The sequence below is a fragment of the Enhydra lutris genome, unplaced genomic scaffold (genome assembly GCF_002288905.1).
Source record: "Enhydra lutris kenyoni isolate GAN:26980312 unplaced genomic scaffold, ASM228890v2 scaffoldscaffold20, whole genome shotgun sequence".
NCBI classification, from domain to species: Eukaryota; Metazoa; Chordata; class Mammalia; order Carnivora; family Mustelidae; genus Enhydra; species Enhydra lutris.
In genome coordinates this window covers 23,491,501-23,510,859 of record NW_019154104.1, presented here as the reverse complement: position 1 = coordinate 23,510,859, position 19,359 = coordinate 23,491,501, and the positions used below count along the sequence as shown (strand labels likewise).

General features: G+C 38.9%; 1 protein-coding gene across 1 annotated transcript in view; it reads right to left on the bottom strand.

Moving 5' to 3' along the window:
* LOC111148642 (unc-79 homolog, NALCN channel complex subunit) overlaps positions 1–19,359 on the bottom strand; it is a 240,028-nt gene that overhangs the window by 201,268 nt on the left and 19,401 nt on the right. The window contains exon 2 of the mRNA XM_022505392.1: positions 2,438–2,558. Coding sequence (XP_022361100.1) covers positions 2,438–2,558 — 121 coding nt within the window. The remainder of the gene's footprint in view (positions 1–2,437; positions 2,559–19,359) is intronic.

The following is a 19,359-nucleotide window of genomic DNA, read 5'->3' as shown; positions in this document are numbered from 1 at the left end:
GTAAGTAAAATAAAGAAATATAGATATGATTGGTATGGATATATAAACCACCAGTGAAAGTGGTCTATCATAACTTGGACCAATATACAGGACAATAGTTTAAGTTCTATATTTCTAGTAAACAAAAGAAACAAAAGAGTTTTGAATTATTTCTTTATTATTGTTGTTGTTGTTGTTGTTGTTTTTAATGCTGAGGTAGGCAAAGAGAAGAATGAAACTGCATTGGGTTCAGCCCAAGAGTTGAACCTATAAGTACTAAAGTCCAATGACATGTTACCCTGCTTGGGTTTTCACTCTTCCTCTTACTACATGTAGATATGTCCTATAGACTGTCAACTCCACTCTGACCTGCTGCTATCCACAACAAATTGCTAAGTGAGAGAAAGAGCTAAAACATCTGGGAATTGAAATGCTGTCCATGTGACACTTCAAGAAAAGCTCAATTTAACTTCCAAAAAGTTGGCAAGTCTTTGCATGAAGCACTTCGCTTCCTCCCTTAATCTCAGGGACAGCCGAAACTAGGCCTTGGTCTCAGAAGGGAGGCTGGTATTCCCAAAGGCTAAACCCAAGTTTTTACGAAGAGAAGCATCTCCACACCATGCTAACCAGTAGTACTTGGGAGAAGCAGTGTCATGTAATTATTGAGAGTTGTGTGCTGTGGATGAGGACCACCAGGGTCCAATGCTGGTTCCAACACTTACTAGATGTGTCACTGTGAGCAGTTGATGAAACCACTCTATGCTTTAGTTTCACTGTTTGTAAAATGGGTATAAGACTACACTCGTTTCATAGAATTATTAAAAGGGATTACATGAGATGACATGTAAAGCACTCGACACCTATAATTATTGGTATTATCACACACAATGGCTATGATAATGGCAGCCATTTTGTTACTATTACCAGTGGGAGTCATTGCTGATACGGTCTCCCGCTGAAAAGGGACTCCACTCAATTGCATAGACTCTTCTCCAACAGCTACTTGAACAAATTACCTCCATCCCAGTTTTACCGTTTAAATGTTATCACCCATGATCATATCCTAACGATCCATCGCTCAAGAAAATGGAAATTTCATGTCTTGCAAACATGACTTCAGTATCCCAAATTTCCAAAATTCCTGATACAATGACGGAGATTTAAGCAGTAGGCTTTAAAGTGCCAAGGGGGATGTCAGTTTCTTGGCAAAGTGAATTCAGATTTTCCTTCCTACTGAAAAACGGCTCTCACTTTGTGAACTCCCAGAATTTGTGATAAAGGAAAGTGCTTGCCGTTGAGAACTCTGACCTCAACGACAAAAAGGAGAATTCAAAAGAGCAGACTCAGATGCTTGGTGTATAAACTTAAACTGATTATCACTATGAAAATTGAAAAATGCTTCCCCCGCAATGTGAAAAGAAGGGAAATCACCCCTAAGGTCCTCGACTTGGCAAGTATGAAATCCATGAATTTGATACACAGAATCCCTTTAAAAGAGAACAGGGGCACTAAGTGTTCTAAAGAATACAGGTATTCCAAAGAACAAGAACAAAGAGCAGGGCTGAGAAGACCAGTAGCTGACTTGATCACATGAAGCCTCTTCTGCAAAGCGTTCAGTCTGCCCACGGCTGAGCCCTGACCGCTGGGACCTCCAACACCAGGGCCATGCCCCTCATTCCCCACTGGTGTTCTGTTCCTAATTCCAATCTCACAAAAGTGTTGCTAAAAGAAACAGTAGCAAGTCATTTTGCATGTTTCCAAAAATCAGATCTGTAGCACAAAGATCATGGTCACTAAGGGAGAGACTGAGACTTAGAATTTAATGGAAAGGAAAGGGCTCCCCTCCCTTCGTGGCTGTGATTTCCCAAACACCTGAGTGGTTCCCCTCCATCTGCCTGTTTTTCCTATTCCTAATGAGAACTGTAAAGGAGGTAAGAGCCTTCTGTCTCTGTGTCACAGTCAAACCGGCCAATGCTTCCCGCTCCTTGTCCCCCCCAGAGTGTCCACATCAATTGTCAAACATGCTGAACGCAGATGGCTATTCCCAGATCATACTTCAAGTAATAGGATATACTATAGATAACCTAAAACGCTACTTAATTCTGCTTTTGTTGAAGACCATCTCCTATTCTTAATTTTAGCAACATAAATTCTCCTTTCCACCGCACTCTACATTAGTGCCAGACATAGAACCTTTTACCACTATACAAATCTCTTGAGAAGATGTAAAATGGGGGAAAGCAGGCTGTAGCCATGCAACCCATTTGTTTTTTTCCACTTAGGTCTGTGATCTGATCTGCTACATACCCCCAGAGAACCTGAGTCCAGACTCTTCTGGCAGGGCACAAGAAAACAGAAGGCCCTTCAAAACTTTCAGTTCAATAAAAGCTTAGGTCCCAATCAATTCAGCAGTACTACCTAATAATTCTTTCAAAGTAGAGGATATTTTAAAGCTTACCTTAACAAGGTCTGAGAAAAGTATTTCAGGGTGTTTGCAATATCTGTCCCTGAAGGTACAGGATAAATGTTGTGAAGAACCCGGTTATGATATTCTTGTAAGTACCGAATCTTGGAAGCAACTAGATAAAAGCAAAACAAAACAAAACAAAACAAAACAAAAAAACAAAAAAACAAAAAAAAAAAGAAAGAAAAATCATCTTGTAATATGTATTAGGTACACAGTTTTTTGGGTTTTTTTTTTTTAATGATTAGGTACAGAATTTAATAAATATTTTAAGGAAAATATGTTAAATTTTTACTGGAATTCCATGTTAGTTACCATTTAAAAGACCTTAATTTTTTATCATTATATTCAGCACACAAATTTTTTTTTTTAGTTATCTGGCTTAATATCCTATTCATAAATTATCTGTTTTTTTTATCACTAAGAAAAGCAGTATTCCAAATCATTTTATAATCACCCCCCAGTTAGCTTATTATTAGCAAAATAATAATAGATATAATCTCTGCCACTAGAGAATTATATTTAAGATTGCTGAACTAAAACTGAAGGAGAAAACTCAAAGGTCTTTCAACAACACTTCAAAAATCCTAAAATATAGGGAGTCTCTTGCACAATGGCATCAGTCAAAACCAGATTTTTAATTCAATCCATGATCGTTAAGACATGTAACGTATTAAGTGAATGTTTGAACAGCAAGAATATGTTACGAGGAGAGTAACTTGGTGAGTATTAAGTAAGAATATAATAACTGGGTGGTAATAAAAATATAAAAAATGAATGTCACATTTTTCTTCCAAGGACTTTCATAAATTAGGAGACTTCCTAATAGCTTTCCTGAGCATGGCTGCTCACATCTTCAAGATTCAGGAGGGACTAAATGGGCTTGTTTACCCTCCTACACCTACCTGGAGTCACCAGCATTGTCCACATTCCTGACCTGACCTTTGACCTGGCTGCAGTGAATGGCCCAGTTCTAGTCATTCCTCTTTGCAAATCCCAAGGGGCCATGATGATCACCGTCTCTCAGGTCTCCTCTTCCACAGAGCTCTCAAACTGTCCATTTGTCCTTTCAATCTTTACGGCTACCAAGGGAGCCTTTTAGGTGGTATGGCTCACTGTCAGCAGTTAACAGAAGACATATCAAGTCCTGGAGAAGTAAGATCTTGCTGTTCCCAACAGCCCACGGATACAAGCTCCTGGACGCATTCTAACTGAAATGCTGGTGTAAGCAACTTAAGAAAAGTCAAAATGCTTTTGACAGGCGTGGGACGTAGAATCACAGAATGATGACATATCACAACTAGAGGGACCTTAGGAACCTTTTCCCAAAACCATTTCATTTTAAAGATGGGGAAAATGAGGCAATTAAGTAGTCAATGGCAGAGCTAGATCAGAACTTATACCCCTGGCCCCCATCCTGTGCTCTTTCCGCTGTGACATACTCTAGAACATGACTCTGAGAGGAAGTCAATATGCAGATAGTGGGTGTTCGTTGCATGATATCAAAGCAATTCCCAGCTGTTTTTAGGTAAATTGTTGATTCTAAATCCCACATATACCATTGATCAAATCTGCCTTTTCTCCCTCCTACTACCTGTACTATTTCCATAATATGGTTAGCATTTCCCCATAAAAATAATTCTGCTTTGCAGATAATAACACCTTGACTTTGTATAGACATCACCTCTGAAGAAAGCAACAAGTTTATATCCATTGTCTCAAGGAATCCCAAAAGTATTTGGTTGTAAATAACTTTTTTCCTGAGATAAGGTAAAAAGAAGCGATACTTGAAGCTCCTACATAATTTACAAAAACCCATTTCATTCTCGGTGTTTTTGATCTCAGTGTGTTCACCACCTTTTTAAAATCCTGTGACAGGGACCCCTCCCCCCACATTAATACATAGTTTCTGAGATCAGTACTCAGCAGCATGTGCCTTCTGCTCACCCACCATCACAGTAAAGCTTTGTTACTATGACTTCTCCCAGCTTTAATAATCAGCAGGTTTCGGTCAAGTATTTCAGGAATACCATTAATCATTCCACCACCTAAAAAAAGGTGTTGATGGGGCAGGTTGTGGACAATAAACTCATGTGAAGAGAAAAGCCAAAGATCCCAAACTCAGCGCTTGCTCATAATTTAAGAGCTACAAAACTGTCACTACACAACAAAGACAAGCGTTCAAAACTGTGTGTGGAATGAATGAATATTCTTTTTAAAGTTCCTTTTGTTAAAATGCAGCCGTGGCTCCTTTCAACAGGTATCCAAACATGCAAGGGAGAGCAAAGAAAAGAATCCCTCCCTACTTGGAGACCTCTTAATATTTTACAAATGTCACATTGCGTTGTCTTTATTTACTTACCTGTTTGTTTTCTATGCCAGGTTGTAAGTTTCTTGAAGGTAGAAACTGGGTCTGACTCCTGTCTCTATCCCAAGCCTAACACACTGCCTGCCACTTGGTAAGCAGTTGATACATTTGCAGGATAAGTGAACAAATGAATTATCACTTTGATAATATCCCCTATCATTTGGGGGTGTTGGTTCTGTAATATATACATGTCTGTCTCCCACACTAGATTGCTGCCTCTTTTTATTCCTAGTGCCGGATGTCTAGGAGGTGGCCAAAAAAATAACCGATGAGTGAAGATGGAAACGGGGCAGAAAGAAAGAAGGGGAGAGAAAGAAGAACAAAGATAGTGGTGAGTAATCATGAAGGACAACTTCTAGAACTGGTTGGAAAAATGGTCACACTAATTTTTACATTGGCGAATGCAACAAAATCTTAGCGGTGGTAGATTTATTTAACTTACATGTTTTCAATTATTGGAGAACATCCAGAAAGACCTCTGACATACAGTGCTTTGTAATTGTGCTGGGGAGGTGACTAAAACACATTAACCTTTCAACTTTGTGCACCAAAAAAAAAAAAAAAAAAAAAAAAAGGTCGTTTGGCTGGTTGCTAAACCCATGTGAGCCACCAGCAGCCTCACTGCAGCACAGAGGTCTTACTCTTTACTCAACCATGTATTGCTGCATGAATATTGCTGCAGAAACTCAGATAGTTGAGATATACGGAAACGACCTCCAAACTCAACTGACCCTCAGACTACATTTCTCCAATAAGCTCCTTCTTCTACCTTCTTCAATCACTGTTTCATCCCTCTCCGTGTTTTCCAAAACTCCCCCACACCCACTCTTTTCCTTATACTTTTAAGAAAGCAGACGCCATCTGTTACGGACTGTGTGGTACCTCCACCCCCAAAATCATATATTGAAGGCTTAATGTCAAAATGTAACTGTATTTGGAGATAAGGCCTTAAAGTGGTGATTAAGTCAAAATTAAGACCCTTAGAGTAGGCTCTAATCCAGTCTGCCTGGTGCCCTTCTAAGAAGAGGACATTAGGATATAAGACAGACACCAGGGATACATGTGCACAGAGAAAAGGCCATGTGAGGACAGGAGGAAGGCGGCCATCTGCAGCCCAAGGAGACAGGCCTCAGGAGAAACTAAACCTGCTGACACCTTGATCTTGGACTTCTGGCATCCAGGACAGCGAGAAAATTAATTCCTGTTGTTTATGCCACCTAGTTTGTGATGGCAGCCTAGCAAACTGACTAATACACCACCACAGAGGAAATTCTCCAAGAGTGTAAGTCAGAGCTAAGAGTCCAAGCTCTGAAATCAAACAGTTCTGGATCAAGACTTTGACTCTACCTCTACTCACCCCCCCATTTCCTCATCTGTAAAATAGGGATAATCATACCAACCTCACGGAGCTACTGTGAATTTTAAGTCCCTGTGCCAACCACTTAGCATAGTACCTAGTACCTACTCAACACAGAGCAGACAGCTAAGCCTACCCACATCTCCTTCTTTCCTTTTCCAATCAAACATCATCAATAGGACCACCAGTGTTCCCCTCCTACTAAGTCATTTCCATTAGCATTCAAATAAACTCTAGAATGTCCCTTGTTAAAAGGAAACAAAAAACCTCTCCCTGACTTGACATTCCCATCCAGCACTGGCCTCTCTCTTCAGAGCCAAGATTATAAATTGTGTACACTCTCTCATCTCTCCATCACTTCCAATTCTTCTATTCACTCCAGTCGGTCATGCACCTGCACCACTGCACTGTATCCCCTTCTCCCACCATCATACGGAGCCTCCACGTTGCCAGATCCCATGGACACTTTCTAGTCATCATTTTAGCAGACCTTTCAGCACATTCCATACAGCCAATCCATTCCTCCTTGACACTCATTCCCACTGGCTTTGTAGCGACTTCACATTCTCCCAGCCTTCCCATTACATCCTCTGAGGGAACTCTGCCACTTTCCCCATTGCTTGATGTTTCATGTCAGATTTCCTCAGGGCTCAGCCCTAGACTCTTTGTTCCACTCACTCCAGATTCTCTCCACCGCCAATCCCATCCATCCATAGTGCCTACAGCATGATCAGTGCCAACAACTCTTAAATGCGTATCTCTGTCCCAGACCTGTAGCTCTTCTGGGTAACAGACTTCATCTATTCAACATCTCTCCTTAGTAGTCTTACAGATATTGCAAGGTAAACGTGCTCCATGCTGAACGCTTATCTCATCCCTTACCCCTCAAAAAACCTACTCCACCATCTATGCAATATACCAAGTCACCCCAACAAGGTATTCTAAAAATCATCCCTAACAGCTCCTGTTCCCTCTCCCTCACACCCTCAATCCAACCTGTCACTAAGTCCTGTCAATGCTATCACCAGAATATACCTCCAATTGCTCTTCTGTTCTTTATCTTCACTATTGTAACTGGGCACCATCATCTCCCAATCAATTGTGAAAGCCTCCTTACTCATCTCCCTGGTTCTCTCTTGCCTCTTTCCAGTTCTTCCTCCTCAGAGCAGTCCAAGAGATCTTTTCAAAATATAAACTATTTCATGCAAATCCTTCAGTGGCTGCCCATGACCATCAGAACAAAATCCAAAATCCTTACCATATTATACAAGGTCCCTGTCTACTTTTCAAGTTCATGTCATACTTTTAAAGCCAGATACGTTGGTTCTTGCTTCAGTTTTCTGAACTGGTCAAAGCCACTTTTTGGCCTAAAAACCTCTATAATGCTTGTCACTCTTCCTAGAATGTTTTTCCTTCCACGTTTATCTGGCTAACTCCTACTGCAACTCCAAGGCTGACTTAAAATATCACTTCCTTATGGACATCTTTGCTGTCTTCCCTGTCTAAACGGATTCTCTTTCCTCCACCTTCATTTTGCTTTATCATAACACCCTATTCTTTTCTCTTCCACAGTAGTTAGCACAATTTTTAACAGCCATTTGGATGATGTTTTACTTAACAAAACTGGGATCATATATTAGTTTTAAATCATTTTTTCTTTAAATCTCAAGCATTTTCCTATGTCACTATTTTTAATAACAATCCATTCCTATTTTTAAATTTGTATCAGTCTTTGTTTATTATCATATAAAGGTAAAAAATTTAGGTAAGTCCAATGAAAAAAAATTAAAATTATCTAAAGACCCACTACTCAGAGAGAACTATAGCTACATTTTTGTGTTTTATCCTTCTACGAAATTTTCTCTGCAAAAATATACATTTACAAAATTGGGATTAGACTGCATATAGTTCTAGAATCTGCTTTCCTTGCTTCCCATATCAGAATACATTTCTGCATCTTCATTTTAATGGACATACATTTTATCTATGTAAGTAAATTATAAATTTTTTCACCAATCATCTGAGATTTGGGGTTATTTTTCAATCTTCTAGTCAATGTTGCACAGAATATCCTTTCAAACATGTGCACACATCTTTAGCTATTTCCTCAGAATACATTTTCAGTCACAGAGATGCTGAGTCAAACAAGAAATACTCAGTTCTAAGCATTTGATAGGGGCTGCCTGGGTGGCACAGTCAGTTAAGCACCCAACTCTTGGTTTCAACTCAGGTCCTCATCTCAGGGTGGTAAGACGGAGCCCTGTATCAGTCTTCATGGTCAGCAGCACAGTCTGCTTGAGATTCTCTCTCCCTCTGTCCCTCCCGCTCACGCTCTCTCTCTCAAATAAATTAAAAAAAAAAAAAAAAAAAGATGTTAAGGGGAGCTTAAGTGGGTGGCTCAGTTGGTTCAAAGTGTCTGCCTTCGGCTCAGGTCATGATCCCGGAGTCCTGGAATCAAACCCCGCATCAGGCTCTCCCCTCAGAGGTGAGTCTGCTTTTCCCTCTCCCTCTGTGATCTCTCTTACTTTCACTCTCTCTCAAATAAGTAAATAAAATCTTTTTTAAAATAAATAAATAATTTTAAAAGCTGTTGATAGGAACAGAGATACCTTCCTTCAGAAAGACTCTTTCTCTTTATATATCAGTCACATACATATGAATAATAATGAACAGTGTTTACTGAATGTCCACTATTCATCAGATGTTCCATACACATTATTTTTAATGTTCACAATAACCTTTGGAGTAGGTTTTATCATTGCCATTTACAGCTGAATAAACCAAACTCAAGAGTAATTGACTTAACCAAAGGCAAAAAGTTAGTAAGTAGTAGACCAGATAGTTTCACTGGTTATAAGCCAGGTATTTCCACTGGGCCCTACTGCTCTTTAATTACTTTTACTAGCTTAATAATATTTAATTTTATGATATAGCATAAAATATTAATCCTGTCACTATTTCACTTTTTTTTTTCACTTTTTGATGACTGGTTACTTGATGACTACTACTTCTGTAAGGAATACTGCAGTGAACAGATGAAATATTAACCTAAATGTGTTTTTTAAAAAACACACACAGGGGCGCCTGGGTGGCTCAGTGGGTTAAGCCTCTGCCTTCAGCTCAGGTCATGATCCCAGGGTCCTGGGATCAAGCCCCACATCAGGCTCTCTGCTCAGCGGGGAGCCTGCTTCCTCCTTCTCTCTGCCTGCCTGTCTGCCTGCTTGTGATCTCTGTCTGTCAAATAAATAAATAAAATCTTTAAACACACACACACACACACACAAACAGAACTTGTTTACTTCATTGGTCCCACAGTTTTCTCCTTAAAAAATCAAATCCCTTTAATCCTTCAGAGTCACACCATCCATGAAGCCTTCTTCAAGAATAAGAAGGCTCTTCTTCTTTTTCTTGACTATAGCCATTATCACCACTCCCTTTTCTGACTGCTCAGAGCACTCCTTATCTGCCTCAAAAATTTTGTCACTTCATTATATAAATTTGTCACTAATAATAAACTGTTCCAGATGGTTCTAAATTAGTTTCATGTTTGCAAACTTAGTAATTCTAACAATACCTTAAGAACTTTGAGGATACCAAAAACAAAAACCAAAAAACAAAAAACAAAAACAAAACTTTGAGGATACAATTGTGTTAAATATCATTTCAAATTCCCTTAGAATTTGTCACAATGCTAGGTGCACCGCAGATGGTCAACCTTAACACAGTGCAGTGGTTAAAATGGATTAAAAGCTTAAATGTCAACTATGTTATATCCTATTAATACTCTTTAAATTCGTTAAAATTTTAATGTCATGTATACAAATAAGTAATTTCTAGGTAAAATGTGTTTGTGTAAAATAATGCAGAAATTTTTTCATGATTTTTTCTCCCATCTCTCATTCAGTACAACTCCAAATAATCATTTCCCTCGATATATTCCAAAAATTTTTAAAGGTTCTTCATTATCATTTGCAGAACTTACTCATTTTTTTCTTCAAAAATTTTTCCTTTTCATGACTTGGACCCTAAATATTGTGGGTACCTGTCATGGAGTCATCACAGGGTCCTGCAGAGAGATCTGGAATGCAGTGTCAGTCCCCACCTGCAGCTATGTGTGACCTCAGGCAAACCATTTAATATCTCTGAGCCTCAGGGGTTCTTATTTGTTTGCTTTGATTTGTTCTCCTCTGGTTTCACCAAATAAGAAATTAAAATAATACTTCCCCTACATTCTTTACAAAAGCTAGTGATTAATATTCTAGATTTGAAAGCATACCCCCTACTTCCATCTTATTTTTTATTGGTTTCTTCTTCCACTACATAAAGTGAAAGACTTTATGGATTTGCTGTCATTGCTCCCTTTTAAATGATTCATCTTCTTTTCGCCTAAGCTTTCACTGAGAAATGACAGACATAAATAAAGAGGTCTGTACATACTTCACAAATTTGGAATACTGTAAATATTTACCACGATGGTTAAAATAAAAAATTATGCTTGTGCCTTTTTCATGTCTTCTCGTGATTAGAGAATCAGAAAGGAATCAGACATCCTTCTTAATCATCTTGCATATCTTAATTCACCATTTTTGTGTCTTCCAGATCCAGAAGATTCTACTTGTTGGTGCATATGGTTCTATCTGTAAGTCATCTCTAAATAAAATCTACTCTCTTCTCCAACCACACTGACATCACCTTAATTTAAACCTGCAAAATCTCTTTCCTAGATTATTGCTCTGACATCCAGACTGAAACCCTTATGGTCCCTTTTCACATGATCTTCCAGAGTCATCTTTCTAAAATGCAAATCTTCCCCATTTCCTGCTGGTTGAAATCCAAACAATTAGCCAGAAGAGTCTAACATGAACAAATCCCCGCTCATCTGTCAAGCTTCATCTGTCTTTTCCATATGTATCAAGGATCAGCCATAAACGACTTTCAAAAACCCCAATTCATAATGCTCTTACCTTTCCATGGTTTTTGCCCACTATTCTCTCTACAGGAATGCAATCCATACTTGACTGCTTGGCCAACTCCTTACAATTCTTCAAAGTTTAGCTGTAACCATTTCCACTGTAGATAAGTAACTTACCCTACCACCAGATGCATCTCCTTGGTGCTTTCCTAACACACAGGGCTTCCCTCTATCATAGCACTCACCACTATACGCTATAGTCATTATCACAGTGTCTCTTCCACTAGGCTGTCAGGTCCTGGAGATCAGAAACCCACTCTTTTGTTTCTGCATACCCAGAATTTAGTAAGTGTCGGTTCTAAATGAGTGTCTGATGAAAGAGAATGAATGAATGAATTCACATATCACAGGATTCTTGGTCCAGCGAAGCTGTTTAGAATTTATATTCCTTTCATTGACTTGTTTTGGATCTTGGCTATGACACTAATTCCCTCCCCCTTTCCTTCTGATTTCTGGTAAGAAGGACAATTTGTATCACAAGAACTACTGTATCACTTTCTCCCAAAGTCCCCAATTTCACCACTAGCCATCTGGGGGTCTGGTTGAAAGCTGACTGAAGGACTGAGGATGGGCTTGTGTCTATAAAGACGGAGAGAGGGTAAAAGAGTGAGAAGGGCAGACAGAAAGCCCCACTCTAAAGAATTAACTGCATGAGAAACCAGGTATGACTTTACAGTCATAGAACAATGTGTGCTCTACTCCCACCCGACCAGCTCAGGACATAGACTCGGGGCTGAGGAATATAAATGGTCCTCATCCTCTGAGTCAGTTTCAACTGAAGATTAGAACTATGCACCTCCGGGTGCAGGAAAGTGAAACACCCTTCACACAGGCATACCCTTATGAAAGATAATTGGAGAAAATAACTTTAGGAGGAGAAATGGAAACTATACAGGGCCTGACACAGCTAAAATTGGACCCATTCTATTCAGAGAGTTAGACTCCTTTTCTCTGCTGCATAAGGACCACAGAGAACTCCTGAGGGCAGAGGTACCCAGGCTACCCCATGTGAAGACACAATTTGAACCTCTGATACTGGTAAAGAATTCAAACTGACAGAACTTTGGTTGGAAGATAAGGTTATGTCAACATATCAGAATTTGGAGTCTTGTCTACTGTCCATTGAGCATAAATTTAACCCAATCACATTTAAAAGTCCTCATTAGTATCTAACTTCTGTCTATCCTTTATTTTTACATGGAGCTGTTGGAGGGTATGGTTTGGTTTTGGCCTTTTTATTTGTTTACTTTTTACTACCAAAATTTTAAAACACATAGAAGTAGAGAGAAAAATAAAATGAAGCCATGTATCACTAAACTTCATTATCGCATTTGGTTTTTCATCAGATCATTTCACTTATAAACACATAAGCAGGGGCGCCTGGGTGGCTCAGTGGGTTAAAGCCTCTGCCTTCAGCTCAGGTCATGATCCCAGGGTCTTGGGATCGAGCCCCACATCGTGCTCTCTGTTCAGCAGGGAGCCTGCTTCCCCCTCTCTCTCTGCCTGCCTCTCTGCCTGCTTGTGATCTCTGTCTATCAAATAAATAAATAAAATCTTTAAGAAAATAAAAAAATAAACACATAAGTATAATCTCCAACTAAAAAGAGGCTTACAATCACATCTAATAAAATTAATAAATAAATCCCTTAATATCAGAAGCCAAACAAGATTTACAAAGGACATTTCACAAATTGCATCTGCACCCCTTCCTCATTCACTTCCGGTATCACAACTGCAAAGTGCACTCACCAGCTCCTAAGGAAGGCTTGAGAACACAGAGAGTACAGGTGTGTGGTCTCTTTATTCCATTTCTGCCCCACATCCCAGCTCCTCCAAGCCTTTCATTATTTCACTATACATACGTAATTTTCTGCAGCTTCTATAAGAGTCAACTCAACCCTCTTCCTCACCTCACTCCCAACAACTGGAGTTTTTCACACAGAAAAAAAAGCTCTATCTCACAGACAGAAAGATGGAGGAAACAAGGGTTTAAAACATATAGAAAATTAGGGCCAACTAAAACTAAAACCCAGCCGTCATTTTAATTTGGGCTCTTCCACTTCTAGCTATTAAAAACTCGGGTAAAGTAATGAACTTCTCTGAACCTCGATTTCCTAACCTATAAAATGGGGATAATGATATCTATCACTCAGGATTGCTTTAAGGATCTTTAAATATTACATAAACAAACTATTCAACACAATGACTGGCACATAGCGGACAATAAATCACTACTATATTAGCAGTTACATGTGTGATCCTTCTCCTTTCCCTTTCCCAGTCCAACCAATACCCTGAACCTTAAAAATGGAAAAACCTGTGGAGTAAGGAATACACAGCAGTGATCTTTTATCAACAAAAATCAAACATAACCTCCTACACACACACACATACACACACACAACCTATTACTGCATTTGGCACTAAAATCCAGTTTTATATTCAGAGACTTATCTTTTTTAAAGGATAAAAAATAAATCTAGCTAATAATAAAGACATTCCAAAATGGAGATGTGGGGAGAACAATTGTTTGGGAGGTCTAATGAAAAATCAGGGTTCTTCACAAATCCCTGATCAAAGAATGATCCTTCTTCTTTGAGGAAGGGAAGGTCATCCTCTTCAACTGAAAGCAAAACGTCATAAAAGATACAAACGAAGGGTGGGGAAAAGGATATACCTATTTAGAGAGCTAAAAGAGCCAAATCTCCCCTCAAAAGCAAAAAGATGTCAGATGTCACAAATTTCATTGTCAATTTGTCCAAGTGTTCATATACTTACATATATGGACTTCAGTTGGTTTTGGTTCCAGGTGACAAACTTCACCTGGACCTTTCAGCAGACAGGGGAGATCAGTGACGAACACTCCCGTTCTTTGGCAAGTGATGCCAACACCATCAACATCATTACATTGTAGACCATCACATTATCATCATCAATTACCTTTAGCATAGCCATTTACATTTTTCAAAGCATTTCCATAGGCATTATCCAGTTATATTTTTGAGCAGCTAACTTGTGCGAAACAATATATCAGGTGCTGTAGGGAATTTTAGACATCAAGTAAAAGTCAAGCAGCAAAGGAGAAGGAAAAGGTATCAGTACTCTCACTTGTTTGTTTATCAGATACTGACTGAACACTCACTATGTGCCAGGCAGGATAAATCAACAACAAAAAAGTCATAATCCTCATTCCACTGGTCACAATAATCCCAATAATAATTCCAAATTCTAAGCATTTACTTTGTGACATAAACACAAAAATAATAGTTATATTATTATTATTTTTTAATTATTATTATCCCCATATTACTGATGAGAAAAGCAAGGCTTTAGAGAGGTTAAGTAACTTGCCTAAGATCACATAGGAGATAAATGACAAAACCACTTTCTGACATGTCACCTATAAAGAGAAACAACTGAACTAGTTGTGGCCCACCCATATATCTTCTAGCACATTTAAAAAAAAACAACACATAGATACATAAAATCATGCTTTTATGCACAATTTAGTGAGACCTATCCACTTGCCAACTGGAAAGTCTTTTTTTTTCCCACCTGGAAAAAGTCTAACATGGAAATACTTCATTTTCCAGAAATGGGACAATTAGAGTGAAGAAAGGGGGAAAACGATTTATTTGAGTCAAAAGAGAACACTACTGTTCTAGTTTCTATTGCACTACTGGTCAGGAGAGCTTGTTCTAGGAACCATGAAAGTCCAATTTCATGATGTCATGGGGAAAATGATAAAGACAGTGCTTCACACTGAGTGTTTCGTGGTATTAGCAATGTTTTTTTTTAAATCATTTTTTTAATTTATTTTCAGCATATATTAGCAATGGTTTGACATGGAATACAGAGCTCTATTTTATTTTAATGCAATCAAGTTAGGTTACAGAAGTTTGTTCTTTAAAGTTTCTGGGGTAACCTCCTCAGATCAAGATTTCAAAACTGAAGAACGAAAGAGGCCAAATTTTAAGGACTTCCTACCCGATCCAAAGAGTGACTCACAAACTTATACCTTCCTTCTGGTGTGACAAGACATCCAAAGACTGTACTTGAAACTGCAAGGTTGGGGGTGGGGAGAAACAGGAGAATTACTGATTTGTTCAAGGAAGTATAAATCCAAACACAGATTTAGCAGATGAAAACTAGAGAATGTTTTAATCTCTCACTGCTAAACTGCACTGAGCTCTCTATAATCATAGATTTTTCAGGAACTGAGGAGCTATTCGGTAGAAATTAAATAATTTCAGAGATATAAACAGAGGCTGATGACTATGAATCATACTTTAAGTTTCTACATCTAAGTGCAATACTAAGACACATCTGAATTGTCAACCATCTATGCAATCAATGTGGCTCCATTTCAAAGCAAAATGATTGCACTGAAAATAAATTATACTGCCTGAGAAGATACAGATATCTCAGAATTGCCTAAAGAAGATGATGAATTATAGACAGCACTGTCTTGAAATGCAAACATCTGGTTATGTGGGACAAACTTGGAAATACCTGGGATCCTGCTTTCCTGTTAAAGTACATTGTCTTCCGTGACAGCTCTAAGTCCAAGCTGAGATTCATGACCGATCAGGAGTTCAAATTCAGACATGCTATGACTCAGAATATACGATATAACACTCAAGAATAATTCAGTCCACCATGCAACATTTGCTCTAACTTGACCAAAACTGAACAATTAAATATAAAATTGTAACTCTTTAGAGACTCTTTCATAACGTGACAGGCACCATTCTAAGCATTTTAGCCTTTTAACTTATAAACCTCACAACAAGCCAATAAGATACGTGCTCTTTTATTCACCCTGCCCTTCTTTTTTCTACATACGAAAAAAAAAAGAATTTATCATCAATTCTTTTAAATCATGCTGTCTACATATTATTTGTTCCTTTACTCATTCAGCGAATATTCCTTGGGGGTCAATGATGTGCCAAATCCTGGGGATCTAACAGTACATGAAACAGCTACTCTGATCTCATGATCCTTATAGTAAGTGAAAGATAAATCAGGAGGGCAAAAAATTGTTCCAAACATCTATAAAGAAACACACACACAGACACACACACACACACACACACACACACACACAAGAAACACACAAGGAAAAAAAACATACAAGGAGCTACAACAGAGAACAAAGAAGGCGACAGGAATGCTTTCCTTACGTAGGGTGGTTTGGGAAGGCCTCTCAAAAAAGATTATATGTAAGTTAAGATATAAGAATGAGAAGATGCTGGACATGAAAAAATGAGGGAAGTTTCTGGGTTAAGACCACAAAGTGAACACAATCATCCAAATCATAATACCTGGAATGCCACCAAACTACAGTAAAAGGATTTTTTTAAAGATTTATTTATTTATGAGAGAGACATAAAGAGAGCAAGCAGTGGGGAGAAGCAGAGGGGGAGAGAGAAAGAATCCTGAGGCAAACTCAGCACTGGGCACAAAGCCTGACACGGGGCTCAATCTACCACCCTGAGATCATCCATGACCTCAGCTGAAACCAACAGTCAGACACTTAACCAACTGTACCGCTCAAGTGCCCCTAAAAGGATTTTTTAAAGACAAGAAGAAAGGGACAATACACAACAAGACACACAACAACGTAATTCTGGAAGCTTGAAAGCCAGTAGACAGGTAACAATTGACTTGGCAGAATTCCAGGCCAGCAGCAAAGGAAGCTGAGTTCCAGTGATGTGCATCTCAGAATTCTCAAAAGGCTGGAATTGGCAGTACCAGGTGGCTCAGGCACTGGAGGCGTGGGGCAGGAATGGGAGCTAGAACAAGAGGGAGTAGCTGAGGGGCACCTGGGTGGCTCAGTGGGTTAAAGCCTCTGCCTTCGGCTCGGGTCATGATCCCAGGGTCCTGGGATCAAGCCCCGCATCAGGCTCTCTGCTCAGCGGGGAGCCTGCTTCCCTTCCTCTCTCTCTCTGCCTGCCTCTCTGACTACTTGTAATCTCTGTCTGTCAAATAAATAAATAAAATCTTTAAAAAAAAAAAAAGAGGGAGTAGCTGAAGGCTATTTAAGCACCACCTGGGTCCTTACATTTTCTCCCCTACTTCATCCCAGAGAGAGTACCTCTCCCTAACTCAGTAGATCTGAAGTATATTATCCAAAGAGAATATACACCAGAGGGTCTCTGGAATGGAAGAAATCAAACCCAGTTGAAGACCAGAGCAACAGACCTATCCCTAGGAAATGTGGTGGCTATATTAAGTGTGAATACAGAACACAAAACCAAACCAACCCCTACTCCCCAACACCTAGCAGTCAGACCCTCACTCTTCAGGCTGGAGGAATGGAAACCTCTTCTTTTTCCTCCTTCCTTCTGTGAATCTGACCAATCAAAGAGGAAAGACCTGAAGATAGACTGTGATATGAGGGGCTCCCCCAATAAATAGCTCACCAACATGCACAGGTTAGCTTTATAGTCCCAGCTCTTAACCATGAGTAGATAGCAAAGAATGGCCAACCATCTAACATGGAAGACATACCAGAAACATACCAGACATACCAGAATAAGAAACCAACTTGGAGAAAGAGAAACTATGTAGAAGAAGAAAAGCTTTAAGACTTTTTTTTAAAAGATTTATTTATTATTTATTTATTTGAGAGAGAGAGCATGAGCAAGGGTTGGGGGGAACAGAGGGAGAACGGGAAGCAGACTCCATGCTGAGTGTGGAGGTGGATGCAGGGCTCGATCCCAGGACCCTGGATTCATGACCTGAGCCAAAAGCAGACACTTAACCCACTGAGCCACCAAGTGGCCCAAAGAAGAAAAGCTTTGAAAACAAAAACAACAAAAAAAAACTTATTACTATCAGAAAGATGAAAGGCTCTACCCATGAATGAATGCTGAAGTGCTATAAAAAAAACATACACAGAACAGAACAAAACAGAGTTCTTATAAATTAAAAAACACAATCTAGGAAATAAATTATTATTAACAGAAGGGCTAGAAGATAGAGTTGAGAAAATTTTTCCAAAGTATAGCAAAAAGAGACAAAATAAGAGAAAAATGATTAATCCAGGAGGTCCAACATCAGAAAAAAGGAAATCCAGGAAAAGGAAATAGCAAAATCGGATGGTTTTAAAATCATTAACAATATTAGTTAAGAAAATTTTAGAAAATGACAGATTAAAAAGACCCATGACAATAAATAAAAATAGGCACATTACAAGGCGTATCATAGTGAAATGTCAGAAACTGGCGACAGGGGAAATATTCTACAGACTTTTAAAGATTTTTTTTAAATTCATATCAAATCCGAAGAGCTTTGAATTTCTCAAAAGCAATACTGGAAGCAAGACAAATAATGAAGCAAAGCAAAGTAGAGCAAACTATAAATCAACAATTAAGCATGTTTAGACATTTGTGGTTTCAAAAAATGTATTTCCCATACATCTTTTCTCCTGGGAAAGACCTGGTTGTGCATGAGCACAAAGGGCCATCAGTCAGTATGAAAGCACTGTATGTTGTTCAAGAGACAGACTGTTCAAAGATGTCATCACCAAGAGCCCTACAGCCCATATACTGGATTTTTGACCCAAAGCAGAATGCCTGAGGGACTATAGCCCAGATTCTCTTTGTTCTTGAGTCAGTGAAGTTCCTATACTCTTCCACAGTCTCTTGAAACAGCTAAGGACGCTCATTTTATTCCCAAAGAAGTGTTCTTCCTCAACCTACTCCTGAGAACTAGCGAGAGACATATTGATCTTAAGCAAAAAATACAGAGTAACCCACTCCCTCATCATATTTTTGCCAAAAGTCCAGTACTTGGCACACACTGCCATATCCACCCAAATTTCCAACAATGGTAAGCCCTGCTTTCCTTGGACAAGATCTCTCCTGACCTTGCTCAGTGATGTCCCCAGGAGGGCCTCTCAAGGATACCGAAATCACACTGTGTCCCAGACACTCTGTTTGGTTTATCTTCATGATATGAGAGACGGCGCAGAATTCTGTATATGATTTCAAATGAATAATATATACTCATGTACCTACCACCCAGATTAAAAGGCAGTACATTCCTTGTACTTTCCTGTATCCAGCTCTAATTTCATCCCCCTCACTCATCAGAGGTCAATACTTTCCAACACTTCTGTTAGATAGTCTCTTGGCTTTGGTTGTAATTTTATCCCCTGAATATGTGTATAGTGTATATAAACACTGTATTATTTAATTTCAAAAAATTGAAGA